We start from the raw sequence: 21,556 nt of genomic DNA on the forward strand, positions 1-21,556 counted from the left end.
GAGTCCACAAAGCCCTGTAACTGGATCTCAGAACCTCCATAGCACAATGACATGTGCTCCGTACCTTTCAGATACCTCAATATCCATTTGACCGCGCGCCAATGCTCCAAGCCTGGGCAGCTCATAAAGCGACTCACAACTCCCACTGCTTGAGCAATGTCTGGTCTTGTACACACCATAGCGTACATCAAGCTCCCCACCGCCGATGCATACGGGATTTTTGACATATTGAGCTCCTCCACCCGCGTCTTCGGACTTTGCCCTTTGGAAAGCTTTAAGTGGGCACCCAGCGGTGTGCCAACAGGTTTGGCACCCTCCATGCAGAATCTCCTGAGTACTCGGCTGATGTACTCCGCCTGAGATAGTCTGAGGATATGTTTAGACCTATCTCTGCTGATCCGCATCCCAAGGATCTGTTTCGCTGCTCCTAGATCCTTCATTGCAAATTTTCTTGACAGCTTCAGCTTCAATTTTGCAATCTCATGCATGCTAGCTCCTGCAACTAACATGTCATCAACATACAATAGCAAGATAATGTAAGATGTACCGAAGTCCCGGAAGTAGCAACAGTGATCCTCCTGACATCTCCTGTATCCTATCTCAAACATGTAACTATCGAACTTGAGATACCATTGCCTGGGCGCCTGTTTCAAACCATAGAGGCTTTTCTTCAATTTGCAAACCAAGTCACCCGTGCCAGCTGCAATGTATCCCTCCGGCTGCTGCATATATATCTCCTCATCGAGATCTCCGTGAAGAAAAGCTGTCTTCACATCAAGCTGCTCTAAGTGAAGATTCTCTACTGCCACCATGCTCAGCACCGCCCGAATAGAACTCATCTTGACTACAGGAGAAAAGATCTCTGTGAAGTCGATACCTGCTCTCTGCTGAAATCCTTTTACAACCAGCCTGGCCTTGCATCGCTTCTTCCCATCCTACTCTTCCTTCAGCCTGTAAACCCATTTGTTTGACAGTGCTTTCTTCCCCTTGGGCAGATCCACCAAATCCCACGTTTGATTCTGCTCCAATGACTTCATCTCATCATCCATGGCCAACTCCCACTCATTCCTGGTATCAACCTCCAATGCCTCCGTGAAGCATTCAGGTTCGCCATTATCTGTGAGCAGCAAATAACTAAGAGTCCCATCATACCTTTGAGGAGGCTTCTCATGAGTACTACGAGTGGACCTTCTTAGTTGTGGAGGGGGTGCCAATACTTCAGGTTCTTGCTCTGACTGAGTCTTCTGATCAGAATTTGTAGACTCCTCTTCAGGATCTACAAAACACGGCTCAACAGGTTTTGTTTCTGATTCAGTGCTCTGCTGCATTTTCTCATAAAATACCACATCATTACTACGAATGATCTTCCTGTGTTCGGGATCCCAAAACCGATACCCAAACTGTTGACCTTCGTATCCAACGAAAATGCACTTCTTTGATTTGGCGTCTAGTTTGCTTCTTTGACTTGAATCAACATGGACATAACTTGTACAACCGAATACTCGTAAGTGCGCCAAATCAATCTTCTTTGCTGTCCATGCTTCCTCAGGAATCCCAAATTCAAGTTTCTTTGATGGCCCTCTGTTGATCAAGTAGGCAGCAGTGTTAACTGCTTCGGCCCAAAACTGCTGTGGCAATCCAGCATGTATCCTCATACTCCTAGCACGCTCATTAATTGTTCGGTTCATCCTTTCAGCAACTCTATTTTGTTGTGGTGTCCCTGGAACTGTCCTCTGCCTGACGATCCCAGCCTCTGCACAGTAGTCCTCAAACTCCCTGCTACAATACTCACCACCGTTGTCTGATCTCAGGTATTTTAACCTTCTTCCTGTCTCGAGTTCTACCATTGCCTGCCATCTCCTGAAGACCCCAAATACCTCTGACTTGTGCTTCAAGAAGAACACCCAAAGCTTCCTGGTAGCATCATCAATAAAAGTAACATAGTACTGAGATCCACCAATGGAAGAAACCGGTGCAGGCCCCCACACGTCCGTGTGCACGAGATCTAGCTTTTCTTGCTTCCGAGGTTTACCTTCTTTGTTGAATGAAACACGCTTCTGCTTTCCGAGAATACAATCCTCACAGAAGTCCATCTCAACACTCCTGAGACCCTGCAGCTTTTCCAACTGGTGCATCACCTCCAGTCCCTAATAACTCATGTGCCCAAGTCTGCAATGCCATAACTTGGCGTCCACATCTGCTGCAGCAACTCCAATAGAGTTTTTCGTGCCATTGGTGACATAAAGTGTCCCAATCTTCTTGCCACTGGCCACCGTCAACGAACCTCTGGATACCTTCCACTGATCAGCTGTGAAAGTAGTCTTGTACCCCTGGCTCGCCAACTGTCCAACAGAAATCAGATTCCTCTGCAGTTGAGGCACGTGCCGTACATCCTCAAGCTCAAGTGAAGATCCAGAAATCAACTTCACTTCCGCGCTTCCCCTTCCTTGTATGGTGCAAGGCTCTCCATCCCCTAGGTAGACTTTGCCGAAGTCTCCCTTCTCATATCCTCCAAGAAGCTTCCGTTGGGATGTAGCATGGAAAGACGCGCCCGAGTCTATCACCCAAGACTCGTCACCGGTAGATAAAGATAGAACGAGGGCATCCATATCACCGTCTTCAGCAAGATTTGCCAGATCCTTGCTGACTCCTTCGGTGTGGTCGCCTTGCTTCCCTTTAGGAGATTTGCAGTCCCTCCTAAAGTGCCCCATCTTCCCGCAGTTCCAGCACTTCGCTCCCTTGTTCTGAGGTGCTCGAGACCTGCTGGATCTCGACTTCGAGTCGCTTCGAAATCGACCGTCCTTCTTTTGTCTTCCCCGGTCAGAGGTGTTTAGTGCACTTCCAGACGACTCCGTAGCTCCAGAAGATTTCTGATGACCCAAAGATTGATTCATAGATTGATTTTGATGATCACAAAACCTTGAAGTATAGATACTAATGTTTATGTTGCAAGGAAAAAGATATTTATTTTGCAAGGAACATAGCAAGTTGGGAGAACACAAGAAGGCCTCCAAAGCTCTCAAGTTGGAAAAAAGCTACAATTTATTGGCCCAAGCTTAAAGTTCAAAGGATTCAAATTGGAGGAGTAAAATCAAAAGAAAAATTCAAAAAAAACAGTCTTCGAGTCGACTCCAGTGGAATTCGAGTCGACTCCGGAGAAGTATGAGTCGACTCCGGGGAAGTATGAGTCGACTCCTAGGAGTCACAGGCAGAAAAGTCAGAGAGCAGTTTTCGGGTCTGAGATTCGAGTCGACTCCAGTGGAACGCGAGTCGACTCCGATGGTTGGTAGGTCGACTCCAAAGAAAGCAAGAGTCGACTCTCAGCGGAACACAAGGAAAAAGTCAGAGAGCATTTTTTGGACTCTGAGATTCGAGTCGACTCCCGCATTGCACGAGTTGACTCCGAGACTCCGCGACCATCAACAGACAGAAAACCAAGTAGCCTCTGAGATTCGAGTCGACTCCCAGACAGCTCGAGTCGACTCCAGGGCAGCGCTACACCAAGATGGCAGAAGGCTGTGTTTCGCAAACTGACAGCTCGAGTTGACTCCAGGGCAGCGCTACACCAAGATGGCAGAAGGCTGTGTTTCGCAAACTGAGAGCCGAGTCGACTCCAAGAAAGTTCGAGTCGACTCCAAGACTGGACGAGCCAAAAGACAGAGGATCGGGAGTTCGGGCTCTGAGATTCGAGTCGACTCCCAGGACAGTCGAGTCGACTCGAGAGGACAAAATTCAAAATTGGATCCACGGACTTCAGTGGATGAGCCGACTCCGAAATTGACAGGTCAGTTCCAGAAGTTGGCGAGTCGACTCCAGGTTAAGCCGAGTCGACTCCCAGTCAAGGCATGCACTTTAATTCAAATTTGGAACAGTGGCCGAGTCGTCTCCAGTAAAGCACGAGCCGACTCCTGCAACAGGCGAGTCGACTCCTGATCGCGCGAGTCGACTCCGATCCCAACGGTAATATTGTCAGAAAGTGCAGACTGTGTCCAACGGCTCTATTTTTGTCTCTAACGGCTATATTCTTGTTTCCACGCAATCTAAAGCTATAAAAACAAGAAGAGAGCTAGGGGAGAAATCATGGAAGTGGGAGAGATCATTTAGGAAAGAGATTCCAAAGAGATTACAAGGGAAATCTCCCATAAGCACAAAAGGGCCATTCAAAGTGAAATAGAGAGAAGAAGAGCATCCAAGAGAATCCCAAAGCTTCCTCTCCATCCGTGTGCTGCCTCAGTGATCCTCTACCTCGTGCCAAATCAGAAGAGGGTCAAGTAAAGAAGAAGCCGAGCTCCTCCATCTTCAAAACTCGTTTGAGGGCTTCTCTTTACTCTATTTGTTTATATTGTCATATCTGCTTGTTTAAGAAGCTTTGATTTGTCTTTATTCTTTGTTTTAATATCTTGTAACTTGATTCAATCAAGGGATTGAATCAAGGGGTTAAAGGTTTGTTGGTGAGCCAAAGGGAAAACCAACGGTGTAAGGTTTGTTGGTGAGCCAAAGGGAAAACCAACGGGATTAAGGTTTGTTGGTGAGCCAAAGGGAAAACCAACGGAGTTTAGGTTTGTTGGTGAGCCGAGGGTAAAACCAACGTGTAAGGGTTTGATTGTGAGCCCGGGAAAACAATCGGGGTTGGTTCTAGTCGGTGAGCCTGGGAAAACCGACCGAGTTCGTTGTGCGCTCGTAAAAACAACAAGTTGGGTTGTGAGCTTGTAAAACAACCGGCTGTAATCGGTAGGATTATAGTGAAATTCCCAAGAGGTCTTGGGGAGTGGATGTAGGTGCTGGGGTGCACCGAACCACTATATGTCCTGTGTGTTTGTAATGCCTCTAGTTATTGTTTAACTAACACACTTACTTACTTAGATAAATTGCTTGCTTAATTCTTATCCGCACATCCTTTAGTTGCAAGCATATTTAATCAAGTCGAAGTCTATACATCAAACCCTTGCTAAGTTTAACTTTCACTGTGCATCTATACAACTTAGCATAGTTAATCAAAAAGTTTTAGAAGTAGCATAAAAATTTTGAAAGACCCAATTCACCCCCCCTCTTGGCTTGTATCTACTGGGCAACAAGTGGTATCAGAGCAGGTGCTCAAATATTATTTGTAGTCTTAACCGACTAGAGCCAAAGATCATGACAACTCAAATAGATAGTTTTCTAGGAGAAGGACAATCAATTGATACACCACCACTATTTAATGGCATAAACTATATACATTGGAAAATACGCATGCGCATCTTTATTCAATCACAAAACTATTATTTATGGAAAATCATAATAAATGATCTTCACACACTCTCTCAAACTTTTAATGAAAAGGATTTAGCACAATTGAATGCTGATGCCATGAACCTTTTATATTGTGCATTAGATAGGAATGAGTTTAATTGCATATCTTCTTGCATGACTGCTAAAGAAATATGGAATATGCTTGAAGACAAATATGAATGCACTAACAAATCTGAAACATCATGTGTAGAAGGAGAGCAGTATCATATTGAAAATCCATGCTTGGTGGCACAAGAGGTACATGCTGAAACTGAAAGCAATTTTACATTTGATGAACTCCATGATGCCTTTTCTGATTTGTATTTAGAATATAAGAAACTTATTTGTAAGAACAAAAACTTGAAGATTGAAAATCAAATTCTAATAGATGAAAAACTGAAACTAACCAGTAAAACTGAAATCTTAATTAAAGAAAATCAAGAACTAAATCAAAGAGATCAACTTCTCACTGAAAGTCATGATAAACTTAAGAAAAACAATGAGTTACTTTCAGAAGATAACAGAAGATTAACTAAAGAAGTTGACAGATTAAAACCTGTTGTTGAAAGATTTACCCTCAGCTCTGAAAAATTGAACCTAATGATAAATAATCAAGGAGCTGAATTTGATAAAGTTACATTAGGATATCAACCTTGGTACACCCAAAAACCTTTTAAGAATATGTTTGTTAAAACAGTTTTTAATTACTCTAAAACAGATTCTTATAAACAAAAGCTAAGTAAAATCTCTTCTGTTGTTCCTAAATCTATACATTACAAATTTGATGAACCAAAAAGGGAGAAACAGAAAATTAAAAGTTTTCCTACTACTCATGTTCGATCTAAGTTTGTTAAATTCAACAAGAGGATACAGAAATACATCCCTTGTAATCCTAAAATCTGTAAATTCATGGACAAAATAGCTATTAAGAGAATATGGGTTCCAAAAGGAACAATTATAGCTAACCTACAAGGACCCAAAAGAGCTTGGGTTCCTAAGTTGAAAATATGATTATTCTTTCAGCAAGCATGTCTAGCTATCCAAGGTTCTAATGAAAGATGTTATCTAAACAATGGGTGCTCTGGACATGTGTTAAAGAATTGAATTTAAAATGTAATTAAAAAGAATGATTTAAATGAAAGAAAGGATGAAATAAGTAATTCTTACATCTTCTCGTATTGAAATTACTTTATTAGTTGATTAAAACATAACTTGAAAGTATTAATCATTTTTGTGATATAAGTGATATTTGTCTTTTTGGGTATGAAAAGAAAATATATTCAAATCACTTCATTTTTTTTGTATGCTCCACTCACTATTGGATAAGTTGCTAAATGATTAATTAATTCATTAAAAATAACTCTATGAACCCTCTATATGCTTGATTAAGAATTTTTATCCATGGCATTATTTTTATTGATCATCAATATGATAATGTGTACTTGGTATGCTTTTGAATATATGCACTATGAATACCAAGATTAAAGAAACCATCCTTGGCACATAGAATCAACTCATGCTAGTATGTACTTAATCTCAAAAGACCTTGCCATAGGCTTGCTTAGATTATCTACTTAAAGGTCAAAGTTTTGCTATGCATGCTAACTAAGGAAACAAACAAAAATCATTTCTAAATCTAAAGATGTTGTTTCCATCTCTAAGTCTTCAAAAGCTTACATTGGACTTGTTCTTGGAGAATAAAACTGAAGTATTTTTCTGTATTTACTAAATCTTGTAGAAGCGTTTCAAATGAAAAAGGTTTCCAAACTGTGAAGATCATGGCACAGTGTTGAAAACCAAAATCCAGATTAAAGTTATACAGAAAATAGTATTAAATTCAATTATTTCAGCTCCATGGACATCATAAGTAAAAAGGGGTTAATAGAATTCTTGAAGAAATGAAAAAGACAATTATGTATGATAGTCATCTACTTAAATAATTTTTAAAAGACTATCATCACTGCTTGTCATACATATGATTTCTATTAGATCTATTTCTGATGAAAATTTTGATCTTCTGAAAAAATGAAAAATGAACCATTGCATATCTTTCATATTTTTCAGTCGTACATGTTATGCTTGATATGCTCTTATGAAAATAATGCCAAATCTGATAGAGATATATCTATCCTTGGATATCATTCATCAAGCAATGCATATAGAGTATTCAATGAAAAGTTTTTAGTTGCAAAAATATCAAGGTATTTTATTCTTTATGAGACTAATGATTTATTATCAAGATACTAAAATTAAATTATGTATGTATATGGTTAATCTTTTACATATAACAATCTGAAAAACTTGTTAATAATTAGAACCAACTTGGATTTTTCAGATATGCTCTTAATGAAGAAAAAGTGATGACTGTTAAAAGACTAAATCAAGAAAAAATGAAATAGATCTTGCTAAGTTTCTTGCATAATTAAAAGTAAAAATCACCATTATCATTTGTTTGCTTAATGAGCTTTATTCTCTATCAAATGAATGTGTAGAATGCACTCCTATGTGGTTATTTCATTAAAAGGTAGATCTATGTTAAATAACCACCATATTTGAAAACACTCATTACAAATATGATAAAGCAATATATGGTTTGATACAAGCATCAAGAGCATGATATAAAAGCTTAAATAACCTTTTTGATAGAAGGTAATAGTGATAATTCTTTGCATCAAAAAATGTGTGACACCTCACTTGCTCAAAGTATACATTAATGACATCATTTCTGGTTCTACTAATGAAGAGTTATATTGCAAGGTGAGTTTGAAATATGTATGATGAATGAATTAACATCTTCTCTCAAACTCCAAATTAAGACAAACAGGAAAGGGGATCTTCATTGACCAATGTTAGTCCACAAGAAAACTCTCATAGAAGATTGGCATGAAGAAGGTATGTCTATGACCCCATCTTGTAGAATTTGAAAAGAATGAGCAAAATAGATCTAGTGTTTAAAGCTGTATTGAAGCATGATAGAATAATTATTTTATCATACAGCTAGTAGACCAGGTTGTATGCTCATTATGTGACCTTGTGCAAGACATCAATCTAACTTTAATGAATCATATTTTATTGATAAACAAATAAATCATAATCTGAATTGTGATAGAAACAACTGTTTAAGATAAGTTGATTAAACTTAGCTAGCGTGCCTTATTGAATAAAATCTAAACTAAATTGATTTTGAAAATAAGAAATTGATTTGACCTCGATAAATCTACCTATTGCCTCACATGCTTGTCCTTGAACCATCTGATTTAATGAAACTATCTCTTTAGTTCAAGTGATATGTGCTTGCTTATATTTAGGGAATCTCTTGAGTAAAGTGACTCAACATGCAACTATTGTCATATCTTATATTGAGTCATCTAGTTAAAAAATATATATGTTGGATGAATGCTTTATATCTTAAAGAAACTAATAACCTTTCTTCAAGAAAGAAAAATGAGAAATTTCAACTTGAAGGATATCTTCATGTAAGATACACTAAACATTCACATGCAAACAAGAGAGAGGATCTTCTTCAGCCAAAAGTTCACACATAAGAAATCTAGTTTGGCTTGAAGAACATATAATGAATTGGTAATTTTAGATACCTTTCTCACAAATTAATTGAGCAAAGTCAATAACTTAAATCCTATTATGGCATGATTAAAGTCTTTAATTATTAATTTTTGATATCATGTCTATATGTGTATTGACTGACTTATACTTTTGGAAATTGTTTCATGGTTTGCTCAATCTAAAATATTTCTATGGCTGTATCATAACCATGAAATACACAAGTATATGATTAAAACTCTGATTTAGAATGACTTGTGAGAAGCTACGAATTCTTGGGCATAATGAAAATAGTGTTTGCATGATATACCTCTATACGATACATTTCATTATTTCTTTATTCTGCTCTTTCATGTAGATTACTTGAGAATAACAAAAAGAGAGAGAGATAAAGAAAAGAAAATGGACATTGTTCAAGAGATGAAAAATCTGAGCAAAGGCAAGTACTTCAATCTTAAGGAAAAGCAAAACAAGCATAATATATTCGGCAGATTTGGAAGGGATAAAATCTATAATTAATTACACTCAAATAGGGAGAGTTTGAAGTAAACATTTTAACCTTTCTATATTGCTCATCATAGGGATGGTGCCAATGGGGAGGCTAGTGGTAGTACCCGGCACTATTTGACCCAACTATTCGGTGTAGGGCATATTAGGGACGGTACAAGAGGGAGGCTAGTGGTAGTACCTCGTGCCCCTTCCCAACTCCACCGGATAGGGAGCAAATAGAGTATAGAGCATAAGAAAGTAAAAATGAAAGACAAAGTAAATGAAAGTATATAAGAAGAATCAAGTCTTTTTTATCACTTGAAAACATAATTTAAGGATGAAATCAATGCAAGATAATATTTAAATAGGAGGAGTTTATTTGAAAAGAATTGATTTTGATCCTTGACATTCTTGTTCTTATTATTTTAATGTATGACTTAACACTTAATATAGTGTGCATATGGTATGATGTTTTGAATTATGGGTTCTCAATATTTTGTAATGCTCCATGCTTAGATAATTTAATTGAATGTTTGAAATACTGCATAAATTTTTGGGTATTATTGAAAAGAAATTTCAGATTTGTCGTTCACAATCATCTTTAAAATCTGAAAGTTAAATAAATTTGTAAAAAGGAGAAGAGAAAGATATCTCTATTTAGGCAGAATGAATTAATCTTGATCTATCTTTCTACTTGCCTAACTTTGATACATAATATCCTAATACTTGTTAAAATATCCTCCATTTTGTATCAAAACTCAAAATTAAATACAAAGATTCTGAAAGTGCTCTAATGTTATTGAAATATGCGTTTTCAATCTTAATGATTTAAGATGAGCTATAATGTGGAAGATACATATCTCAAATTATGATTTTGAAAGCCTCAATTGAAAATTCTATGTAATTCAGAATCTGATTTTGTATACAAGCTTAGACTCAATATGATTTCTAAATAAAATCTTAATGTAAGAAAAACAGAATTAATTCTGATGCCTTTGGTTGATTGCTCCGATACGCATCCGAAACATATCATTTCTTATCTTCAAAGTGTACTAATATTGGTCCAAATGATGTGTCTTTCGAAGATCTTGATTGCAAACAAAAATTTCTAAATATATGATCTTATTTTGATATTAAAAAGATTTATTGTGCTTCATGTATCCATTGCAGAAAAACTATAATTAAGAAATTGAGTTCTATAAATAGATATACTTCAATGATCATCTATATGTTTTTCTCTCCTACATTATTAAAGACTTCCATCAATAGAGTGAATGATCTTAAAACTAGAAATATTTCAGTTCACTCAAATGACTCTAAAAGAAAGAAAATGTAAATGCTTTTGAAAGAAATTGAGCTTCAAATGAATCATTTTCTGATTAATATTTCTATACATTTTCTCTAAGATTAAGAGAAAGCATAACTTGTTCGTAAAGGATTAGAAAGAGTAATTACTACAAATTTTGGAATAATACTAGATTACTCTACATTCTCGATATTACAGAATTTCAGTGTTATTCACGTTTATCACTAAAATCTGAAATTCAACAATTTAAAATGATTAAAGAAGAATGCATCTTTTGAGGGGGAGCTTTCGATATTCAGTATCCTATCCCAAAGACACTTTATTTTGATGCATACTTTGAATTTTATGGATTGATTTTGATGAACCTCCTTATATTGCAAGACATGCTTTAATTTTCTTGAGATGAGTTCTATAAAGGTTGTCTTATCTCAAACCTTGAGTCTTATGAAAATAAGCTGAAATATATTTTTGAGATTGACAATCTTATTGAACATTATCTTAGGATTCTAAACTCTTAAATGGAATGATCAATTGAGGGGGAGAAAGAAAATTTCAGAAGGAGAGGTCTTATGGAACTTAATCGCATAAATCTATAACTAAAGAAGAGAGAAAGAACACTAAATGAAAAGTGATTCTAATACTCTCCAATATGTATCATCTGAAATTTAAATCTGAAAATCTGTATGATACACCTTGAGGCGTGTTATTTGGTTAGTATATCTCATGCATCACTCTTGAACCAAATTGCAAATCTTAAGAGCCTCTAATTTAATGAAAAAGGGAGAGAATAATGTGTTAAATTTTCTTGAGTATCTCTTAGAAAATCTATTTTTGGAACTTCACTAATGAGCTCTAATTGACTTGCGTTTTGGAACTTCAATTTTGTGCAAACTCATTATTTTATGTATCAAATTGTGCTTATTTTCTAAAGAAATAAAAGAAAGTCTTTAAAAGAGCTCTAAGATGTATCAAAAATTGCATGAATGTATATTTTGATATTTGTGCCCCAATGCTCCTATTATCATAAAAGAACTTTGAAGTCATTAAGAAAATTAATTAAATTGCTCTCATGGTTGATAAAATACTTAATAGATTGGGCAAAAGGTCTTAAATGAACAAGCTTTCATACTCAGTGAAGAGAGGTTAGATTTCCACTCATGTTTTTCCTTGAATATCATTTGTAGTACTTCTTGAATTAACCTAAGGAAGATTCCACCTACACTTGATTAGAAAACTATCTGTGGTATCAAATTAGAAAACCTCTTGAATTCACACTCGATGTGTTCTGCTCTGATCTTTGTGCTTAATGTTTCACTATCTTTTTGATGTTGTCAAAAAGGGGGAGAAATATCTAAGTATATGCTATATACCTCAGAATACTTTATTACTTTGAATTGAATACAAATCAGCTTAAAATTTAAATATGTTGATTGTGTTAAGCTGATTAAATCTAAAAGCATTATCATGAAGTATGTTTTTAAATATACATGTCTTCTACTTCATGCAACTTAGCTATGTATTACTTCTAGAAAACAATATCTTTTATATTGCATATACTCCAAGTTTTGTCATCATCAAAAAGGGGGAGATTGATGACCCAAAGATTGATTCATAGATTGATTTTGATGATCACAAAACCTTGAAGTATAGATACTAATGTTTATGTTGCAAGGAAAAAGATATTTATTTTGTAAGGAACATAGCAATTTGGGAGAACACAAGAAGGCCTCCAAAACTCTCAAGTTGGAAGAAAGCTACAATTTATTGACCCAAGCTTAAAGTTCAAAGGATTCAAATTGGAGGAGTAAAATCAAAAGAAAAATTCAAAAAAACAGTCTTCGAGTCGACTCCAGTGGAATTCGAGTCGACTCCGGAGAAGTATGAGTCGACTCCGGGGAAGTATGAGTCGACTCCTAGGAGTCACAGGCAGAAAAGTCAGAGAGCAGTTTTCGGGTCTGAGATTCGAGTCGACTCCAGTGGAACGCGAGTCGACTCCGATGGTTGGTAGGTCGACTCCAAAGAAAGCAAGAGTCGACTCTCAGCGGAACACAAGGAAAAAGTCAGAGAGCATTTTTTGGACTCTGAGATTCGAGTCGACTCCCGCATTGCACGAGTCGACTCCGAGACTCCGCGACCATCAACAGACAGAAAACCAAGTAGCCTCTGAGATTCGAGTCGACTCCCAGACAGCTCGAGTCGACTCCAGGGCAGCGCTACACCAAGATGGCAGAAGGCTGTGTTTCGCAAACTGACAGCTCGAGTCGACTCCAGGGCAGCGCTACACCAAGATGGCAGAAGGCTGTGTTTCGCAAACTGAGAGCCGAGTCGACTCCAAGAAAGTTCGAGTCGACTCCAAGACTGGACGAGCCAAAAGACAGAGGATCGGGAGTTCGGGCTCTGAGATTCGAGTCGACTCCCAGGACAGTCGAGTCGACTCGAGAGGACAAAATTCAAAATTGGATCCACGGACTTCAGTGGATGAGCCGACTCCGAAATTGCCAGGTCAGTTCCAGAAGTTGGCGAGTCGACTCCAGGTTAAGCCGAGTCGACTCCCAGTCAAGGCATGCACTTTAATTCAAATTTGGAACAGTGGCCGAGTCGTCTCCAGTAAAGCACGAGCCGACTCCTGCAACAGGCGAGTCGACTCCTGATCGCGCGAGTCGACTCCGATCCCAACGGTAATATTGTCAGGAAGTGCAGACTGTGTCCAACGGCTCTATTTTTGTCTCTAATGGCTATATTCTTGTTTCCACGCCATCTAAAGCTATAAAAACAAGAAGAGAGCTAGGGGAGAAATCATGGAAGTGGGAGAGATCATTTAGGAAAGAGATTCCAAAGAGATTACAAGGGAAATCTCCCATAAGCACAAAAGGGCCATTCAAAGTGAAATAGAGAGAAGAAGAGCATCCAAGAGAATCCCAAAGCTTCCTCTCCATCCGTGTGCTGCCTCAGTGATCCTCTACCTCGTGCCAAATCAGAAGAGGGTCAAGTAAAGAAGAAGCCGAGCTCCTCCATCTTCAAAACTCGTTTGAGGGCTTCTCTTTACTCTATTTGTTTATATTGTCATATCTGCTTGTTTAAGAAGCTTTGATTTGTCTTTATTCTTTGTTTTAATATCTTGTAACTTGATTCAATCAAGGGATTGAATCAAGGGGTTAAAGGTTTGTTGGTGAGCCAAAGGGAAAACCAACGGTGTAAGGTTTGTTGGTGAGCCAAAGGGAAAACCAACGGGATTAAGGTTTGTTGGTGAGCCAAAGGGAAAACCAACGGGGTTTAGGTTTGTTGGTGAGCCGAGGGTAAAACCAACGTGTAAGGGTTTGATTGTGAGCCCGGGAAAACAATCGGGGTTGGTTCTAGTCGGTGAGCCTGGGAAAACCGACCGAGTTCGTTGTGCGCTCGTAAAAACAACAAGTTGGGTTGTGAGCTTGTAAAACAACCGGCTGTAATCGGTAGGATTATAGTGAAATTCCCAAGAGGTCTTGGGGAGTGGATGTAGGTGCTGGGGTGCACTGAACCACTATATGTCCTGTGTGTTTGTAATGCCTCTAGTTATTGTTTAACTAACACACTTACTTACTTAGATAAATTGCTTGCTTAATTCTTATCCGCACATCCTTTAGTTGCAAGCATATTTAATCAAGTCGAAGTCTATACATCAAACCCTTGCTAAGTTTAACTTTCACTGTGCATCTATACAACTTAGCATAGTTAATCAAAAAGTTTTAGAAGTAGCATAAAAATTTTGAAAGACCCAATTCACCCCCCCTCTTGGCTTGTATCTACTGGGCAACAATTTCCTTCTTGCTTCTTCACTCAGAAGCACTCCCACAACGTCATCAAAGATCAACTTCCCCGTCGCCGAAGAGTTGCTCACAGCCATCACCAGGCCCTCCCAGCTATCAGGCGATCCGAAGAGAATTAGCAATGCCCGAATCTCATCGTCAAAACTAATCTCCACTGACTCCAACTGGGCCGTGAGTCCATTGAACTCGTTGAGATATTCTGCTACGCTGCCGCCATTTTTCATACGAAGATTAAACAACCTCTTCATGAGAAATACCTTGTTTGATGCTGAGGGTTTCTCGTACATCCGCGACAATGTTGCCATCAACTCCATCGTCGTCTTCTCGTTTTTGATGTTGAATGCCACTTGGGATGCAAGTGACAATCTTATGGTGCCGAGCGTCTTCCGATCGAGGACCTCCCAGTCTTCATCGGACATCTTCTCTGGTTTCTTCGCTCTACCTCCAAGAGGTAAATAGAGATCCTTCTGGTAAAGGTAATCCTCTATTTGCATCTTCCAAAACCCGAAGTTCGTGCCATTGAACTTCTCAATTCGCAACTTTCCTTCATCCGCCATTGCAGAATACCAATAGCTCTGATACCAGTTGTTGGCCGCCCTGCACCGGAACCCACTCACACCGGTACAACCACCAACGTCGGACAAGCAAAGAGAGAAGCAAACGGATAAGCACTCTCTCGCTCCCTTGACACCGGACTCAAGGATCACCGCTTCGCTTCCGCTACGAAGGGCAAAAGATTACCCCGTGGTATCAATAGGGTAAAACACTTGAGCACCGCAGCGGATTATCAAACCAAAGGAAGAAGAAATAGAAAGAAAATAGCAAAGCAAACACAAAGATGTAACGAGGTTCGGCTACAAGTAGCCTACGTCCTCCACCGCTCTAAATCTCAATTAGGATGAACAGATTACAGAGATAGCACACACCCGAACGATCACACACGATCGCTCTACAAGAGATTCACACAGAATTCCCTTTGCACAAGAAGTAGGATCCCAATCCTCTTCTTCTCTAGAACCCTAGCCGCACAAAACAAGAGTCTCTCTCGAAATATCCTTGAATATCTCTACTCCTAGGGCTCTCATGAGTCCTATATATAGTCTCAAGACCTTCAGATGATCATAGCCGTCGAAATGCTATCAAAAAACACCAAAAGAAAATCGTCCGTATGATTTTCCGCGAGCCCGAGTCGACTCGGCTGTGGTTCGAGTCGACTCTGGCATGTCTGGACAAAACTGGCACGATCTAGAGTCGACTCGACTGTAGCTCGAGTCGACTCGACGATGCTTCGAGTCGACTCGACTGTAGCTCGAGTCGACTCTGACAGTCCAGACAGAAACGTGTTTTTCTCGGTCTTCTGGCCTTTCTCCTCCCGGGTCGACTCGACTGTTTCCGAGTCGACTCGACTGTTCCCGAGTCGACTCGACTGTAGCTCGAGTCGACTCCGACAGTCCGCCAGACAGAATTATGCAGAATTGATTCTCCTTCAATTCTCTTCATCACCAATGGTCTCCGCATACCCCAACAATGGGGACATTCCAATTGGTGTTTTGTATGCCGTTCGATATGCCCACAATGCATCTGTTAACCTAAGGGACCAATCCTTTCGAGATGGATTGACAGTTTTTTCAAGGATGGTCATAATTTCTCTGTTGGAAATCTCAATTTGTCCACTTATTTGTGGATGATATGGTGTACCGACCTTGTGGGTGATGTTGTACTTCCTAGCAAGGGCTTTAAAAATTCTATTGCAAAAATGTTTCCCCCCATCACTAATGATAGCACGAGGGGTGCCAAAGCGAGCGAAGACAGACTCTTTAAGAAACTTGATTACTACTTTGTGATCATTGGTCTTACATGCGACAGCCTCAATCCACTTGGACACATAGTCAACAGCTAGGAGTATGTACTGGTGCCCAAATGACATGGGAAAAGGATCCATAAAATCAATACCTCAAACATCAAAGATTTCTACAATTAAGATCGGGTTCAGGGGCATCTCATTTTTTCTTGAAATTTTTTCTAGTCTTTGACATCGGTCACATGCTTTACAATACTCATGTGAGTCATGAAATAGTGTAGGCCAATAGAATCCGCACTGCAAAACCTTTGCAGCCGTCTTTTTACCACTGAAATGACCACCACAAGCGTGGTCATGACAGAAGGAAAGGACTTTCCTTTGTTCGTATTCAGGGATACACCGTCAGATGATCTGATCAAGGCAATATTTAAATAGGTATGGTTCATCCCAAAAATACCACTTCACACGAGCTAGGAAGCGAAATTGCTCCTGTTTGGTCCAAGAGCTAGGCATTTGTTCAGTAACGAGGTAGTTGACTATGTCAGCATACCATGGAACATTGGTATGGAAAATCATCATTAGTTGTTCATCCGAAAAAGTTTCGGATATAGGTAATGATTCTGCAGATGACTCAACAATCAGTCTGGACAAGTGGTCAGCTACTACATTTTCAGATCCCTTTTTATCTCGAATTTCGAGATCAAATTCCTGGAGCAATAGGATCCAACGAATGAGCCTTGCCTTAGCATCCTTCTTTGTGAGAAGGTACTTAAGGGCGGCATGATCGGAATAAACAAGAACCTTAGATCCTATCAGGTAGGGACGAAATTTATCTAGGGCAAAAACAACTGCCAATCAATCTCCCATGAGCTCCCTTCCTTGGAAGATCCGACCTGAACCTCTTCCCCCCATTGCTAGCGCACCACTTTGTCCTTCCATTGATTCTCCACCTAAACTTGAGTTAAAGCCACTTCCGACAACTCTTAAGTATGATTTTCTAGGATTAGAAGATACCCTTCCTGTAATCATCGCGGCCAACTTATCTACTGAACAGGAAGGTAAACTTTTAAGGGTGCTAGAAGAGAATAAACATGCCATAGGATGGTCTGTAGCCGATTTGAAAGGGGTTGACCCCTCCATTTGCATGCATCGAATTTACCTCGAAGATGATGCAAAGCCCACCCAAGAAATGCAAAGAAGACTCAATCCTAACATGAAGGAGGTAGTCAAGAAAGAAGTGGTGAGTTACTAGATGCCGGAATCATTTACCCAATTTCTGATAGTAAGTGAGTAAGTCCGACACAAGTGGTACCAAAAAAATCAGGTATCACTGTGGTTGAAAATACGGAAGAAGAATTGATACAAACATGCACAACCATGGGTTGGCGTGTGTGCATTGACTACAGAAAACTCAACTCAATGACTAGGAAGGACCATTTCCCTCTATCTTTTATAGATCAAATTTTGGAACAGTTGGCTGGTCAAGGTTTCTACTGCTTCTTAGATGGTTATTTTGGATATAATCAAGTATCTGTCTACCCGGACGATCAAGAGAAAACCACCTTTACCTGTCCATTTGGAACATTTGCATATAGGAGGATGCCTTTTGAACTATGCAATGCACCCGCAACTTTTCAATGATGTATGATGGCCATTTTTTCAGATATAGTGAAAAACTTTCTAGAAGTGTTCATTGATAATTTTTCAGTTTTGTCCTATCTTTTGACGATTGTCTGGATAATTTAACTTTAGTTCTGAAAAGATGTAAGGAGACCAACCTAGTGTTAAGTTGGAAAAAGAGCTATTTCATGGTTCAAGAAGGCATAGTCTTGGGACACGTCGTGTCCAAGAGGGGTATTGAAGTAGATAAAGCCAAAGTCAATCTTATTTCCAATCTCCCTCCACCCAAAATTGTGAAACAAATCCGTTCATTCCTTGGCCATGCTGGTTTCTACCGTCGCTTCATTCAGAATTTCAGTAAGATTTCCAAACCCTTGTACAATCTTCTTGCCAAGGACACTCTCTTTCTCATTAACGAAGCATGCGAGGAGGCATTTGAAATTTTTCACTCGAAATTGACCACTGCACCTATCATATGGCCTCCTAATTGGATCCTTCCATTTGAACTAATGTGTGACGCATCCGACTATGCCATTGGGGCAGTTTTAGGGCAACGGCTAGATAAGGTATCTCATGTCATCTCACTACAAGAAAATTGGGCATTAGCGACGCTTTTTTTGGCCTTTAGCGACGCTTTTAAGCGTCGGTAAAAACCATCCCGACGCTTTCCTAAGCGTCGGTAAAGCGTCGCCTATGAAATTAGCGACGCTTTAAAGCGTCGTTAAATGTGATTTTAACGACGCTTTAAAGCGTCGTTAGAATATTATTTTTTTTTAAAAAAATTTCGTGATTTTAACGACGCTTTAAAGCGTCGTTGGAATATTATTTTTTAAAAAAAAAAAATTCAGAGAAATCACTCCCGAATAGATGGGCTTCATATCTACCAATCCACCTATGCCTGATGCACAAAACCAGAGTCATTGCCAGTAACCACATTCTTCGACAGGACCTCTGAAATTTCAGCATCTTAGATTGGGTGCAGCATAGCGGTTGGACTTCTAACCTCAAAAACTTACTGAAGGTTCCAAGATAAAGATCTTTGTTTCCTGAAACCCTCCCAATTCGAGCTTGCCATCTTCCATGCTGGTGGTGCCTGGAGATGAATAGAAGCAGCAAGTGTATAAAAAATTCTTGAACAAATAAGAAAATGATGTCGTTTAATCATGAATAGCGGCAAGACTAACCTCGTCACGCCTCGGTACATAGAAGCTCCTCGTGAGAACCCACTACTTTTTCTGCAACAGAGATGAACATGAAATAAAATATTACAAGCACCAAGCATTGGAAGTGGCCTACAATATAAGGAAAGAACATTTACCTTCTCAAATGAGCAACATATTCTTGTCGACTCATGTTCTTCATTTCCTCGAGTTCTTGTTGATAATCTTCCAACTGAATGAAAATGATTTCAGACGTGTTTCCAGCAAAAAGAAGTTTAAATTTCAGTAACTAAAAGCCTGTACTGATTCAATCATACCGGGAAGTTGATATGTGTGGAAGGTCCCCAGTATTTGAGGGCAGCCAAGTCATAGGCTCTTGCAGCTTTCTCTTCCATGTCATACCCCACTGGAATCCAGAGAAGAGAGAGCTGAGTAAAATTTTTCATGTCTTGGAGACAACAAGAATATCCTAAAGAAGAAGAAGAAGATTAAAATAGATAAAAGAGGTAGATAAAGAGAGCGGGGGCTCACCCAAGTAAACTGCACAAGAAACATAGATTTCATTCATGACATTCCCAGGAAAGAACATGGCAAACCAAATATGATTAAATAGTCAGTTTGTACCATAGACTGAATATGATAGTTGAAATCATAAGATGGTAGTGGATATAGTTTGTTTGAAAAAAAAACCTTGTCTTCCTTTCCTTGTTTGGCCTTCCTTCTTGCAACTATTGTCCCACAGATGGGCTTCATACCTACCAGTCCACCTATGCCTGATGCACAAAACCAGAGTCTTTATATGATCATAGAAAAATTTTCTAAAAGAAAACAAAATGGTTAGAGCCATCCCACATCACACATAAGCACAAAAAACTTACAAACATATATAGGAAATAAACAACAGCTACGCAAGAGTTTTTATATATAAACAGAGCATTAAAAATATGAAGAGAGATGAACAAAGGAAGTAGGACTGTACTAGAGCAATAAACAATATATAGAAGAAAGAAGAAAGGACAAGATCCAATAAGAAAACAAGCCATCAGCTGTAGAAGAAACTAAGAGCTCCTACATACTGACCTTGTGACACCTCTATACTGAGATGTTCTCTGGCCAAATGTATCGATGGATCTCTGCAAGTCCCCATACCCCATTGCACCAAGAGGACCACCAGATCCCACACCCCCTTCCTCACCCAGCCCGTTGTTGCCAGCGCCGAAGCTCCTGGTGACCCAGTTCTTCAATCCCGGAATCCCACCACCTCCCATTTGTTCCTCTTCCAGTGGTGGTTGATACATCTCATGGCCTGTGAGCACAGAGCACATCCCTTCCTGCAATGGCTGGAAGTAAGGAGGAGGGGGCTGCTGAGATATACCTTTCCGGATGATAGACGGAACCATCTCCAGAGAAATCACTCCCGAACGAACGAAAACCACAATTCGGCACATGTAATTTCCCTCCGAAGGAGAGAGAGAAACCCTGAGATTAGAAGGAAACGAGCATCAAGTTTTCTTTCCATTGCAAACAGATCGAGAGAAAAATCAAGCGTGGCGACTAGGGGAAGGGAAATTAGAGCTGGAGTACTTACAACAAGAACAGATGGGGAAAGAGAGGCCAAGAGAGACCGTGTGCAGCTTCGATTCGATTCTAGAAAAAAGACGGCGATGAAGGAAGGGAGTGGAGGATGGGGCGGTGGAGCTCAGAACCCTCGTCTCGTCGCCGTCGTCGTTCAAGAACTCGGGGGCGATGCCGGAGAAGGCGCGGTTAAGGAGGACAGCGAGCAAGGAGAGGCCGCCCACGAAGATGGGCAAGCTCCGGACGAACCCATCGTTGTTGGAGACCCAGTCGCCTACCAAATCCCGCCGGGGTTTCGGGCCTCTGTAAGCCCCCTTCGCACCAAAGAAACCAAGTTATAGAAGAAGAGAGATGAGAGAGGAGAAGAGAGGAGGGTACGGCTGCGTACCTGAGGATAAGCCGAGGGAGGAGAGGGAATAGGCGGAGGGGAAGAGGAGGCTCTAAGGAGAGGCAAGGACGGGACTGGCCAGGAATGGCGACGGAGAGGAGGACGAATGAGAGGAGAGGAGAGGGTTCGAAAGAGAAGAAGGCAGCCCACCTCCATCCGACGGGGTTTTGTGGAGGGGAGGAGTGAAGTCCGATGACGCTTATAAGCGTCGTCGTATTTTTTTCCTACGCCGACGCTTAAAAGCGTCGGCGGAACGTTTTTTACCAACGCTTTCTACAAGCGTCGGCAGTTACCATTGCAAAAAAAAATTTGCCGACGCTTTTTTTGTAGCGTCGGCAATATAGAGTCGCCAAAACCCTTTATTGTTGTAGTGTCTACTACGCTAGTAAAGCACTCTCAGATGCACAATTGAACTACACCACCACTGAAAAAGAGTTACTAGTTGTAGTATTCGCGCTAGACAAGTTTTGATCTTACCTTTTAGGATCCAAGGTTACCATATTCACTGATCATGCTGCCCTTCGATACCTTCTTGCAAAGAAAGACACCAAATCCCGTTTGATTCGATGGATTCTTTTACTA

The 21,556-nt window shown here is 39.8% G+C and overlaps 2 protein-coding genes across 2 annotated transcripts in view; both read right to left on the bottom strand.

The window, feature by feature from the left end:
- LOC120108919 (AP2-like ethylene-responsive transcription factor CRL5) overlaps positions 1-19,410 on the bottom strand; it is a 21,731-nt gene extending 2,321 nt beyond the window's left edge. Inside the window, exons 1-4 of the mRNA XM_039122631.1 lie at positions 19,329-19,410; positions 19,170-19,243; positions 19,036-19,086; positions 18,736-18,944 (exon numbers count right to left, since the gene is read on the bottom strand). Of these exons, the coding sequence (XP_038978559.1) occupies positions 18,736-18,944; positions 19,036-19,086; positions 19,170-19,243; positions 19,329-19,406 (412 nt within the window). The 5' untranslated portion in view covers positions 19,407-19,410. The remainder of the gene's footprint in view (positions 1-18,735; positions 18,945-19,035; positions 19,087-19,169; positions 19,244-19,328) is intronic.
- Positions 19,411-19,423: 13 nt separating this feature from the next.
- On the bottom strand, positions 19,424-21,052 carry LOC120108918 (AP2-like ethylene-responsive transcription factor BBM2). The gene is made up of 5 exons (XM_039122630.1): positions 20,975-21,052; positions 20,600-20,900; positions 20,092-20,490; positions 19,702-19,784; positions 19,424-19,551 (listed from the first exon to the last, which is right to left on the bottom strand). The coding sequence occupies exons 3-5, from the start codon at positions 20,457-20,459 to the stop codon at positions 19,481-19,483; spliced, it is 522 nt and encodes a 173-aa protein (XP_038978558.1). The 5' UTR covers positions 20,460-20,490; positions 20,600-20,900; positions 20,975-21,052; the 3' UTR covers positions 19,424-19,480.
- Between the last annotated feature and the right edge of the window lie 504 nt (positions 21,053-21,556).

The sequence above is a fragment of the Phoenix dactylifera genome, unplaced genomic scaffold, assembly GCF_009389715.1.
Source record: "Phoenix dactylifera cultivar Barhee BC4 unplaced genomic scaffold, palm_55x_up_171113_PBpolish2nd_filt_p 001639F, whole genome shotgun sequence".
NCBI lineage: Eukaryota > Viridiplantae > Streptophyta > Magnoliopsida > Arecales > Arecaceae > Phoenix > Phoenix dactylifera.

Coding starts and splice junctions, on each gene's coding strand:
- LOC120108918 (XM_039122630.1), bottom strand. CDS start 20,459: ATGTGCCGAATTGTGGTTTTCGTTCGTTCGGGAGTGATTTCTCTGGAG. Junction 19,785..20,091: donor CAGTATAGAGGTGTCACAAG/GTCAGTATGTAG, acceptor TTTGTGCATCAG/GCATAGGTGGACTGGTAGGT. Junction 19,552..19,701: donor AACAAGGAAAGGAAGACAAG/GTTTTTTTTTCA, acceptor TTTCTTGTGCAG/TTTACTTGGGTGAGCCCCCG.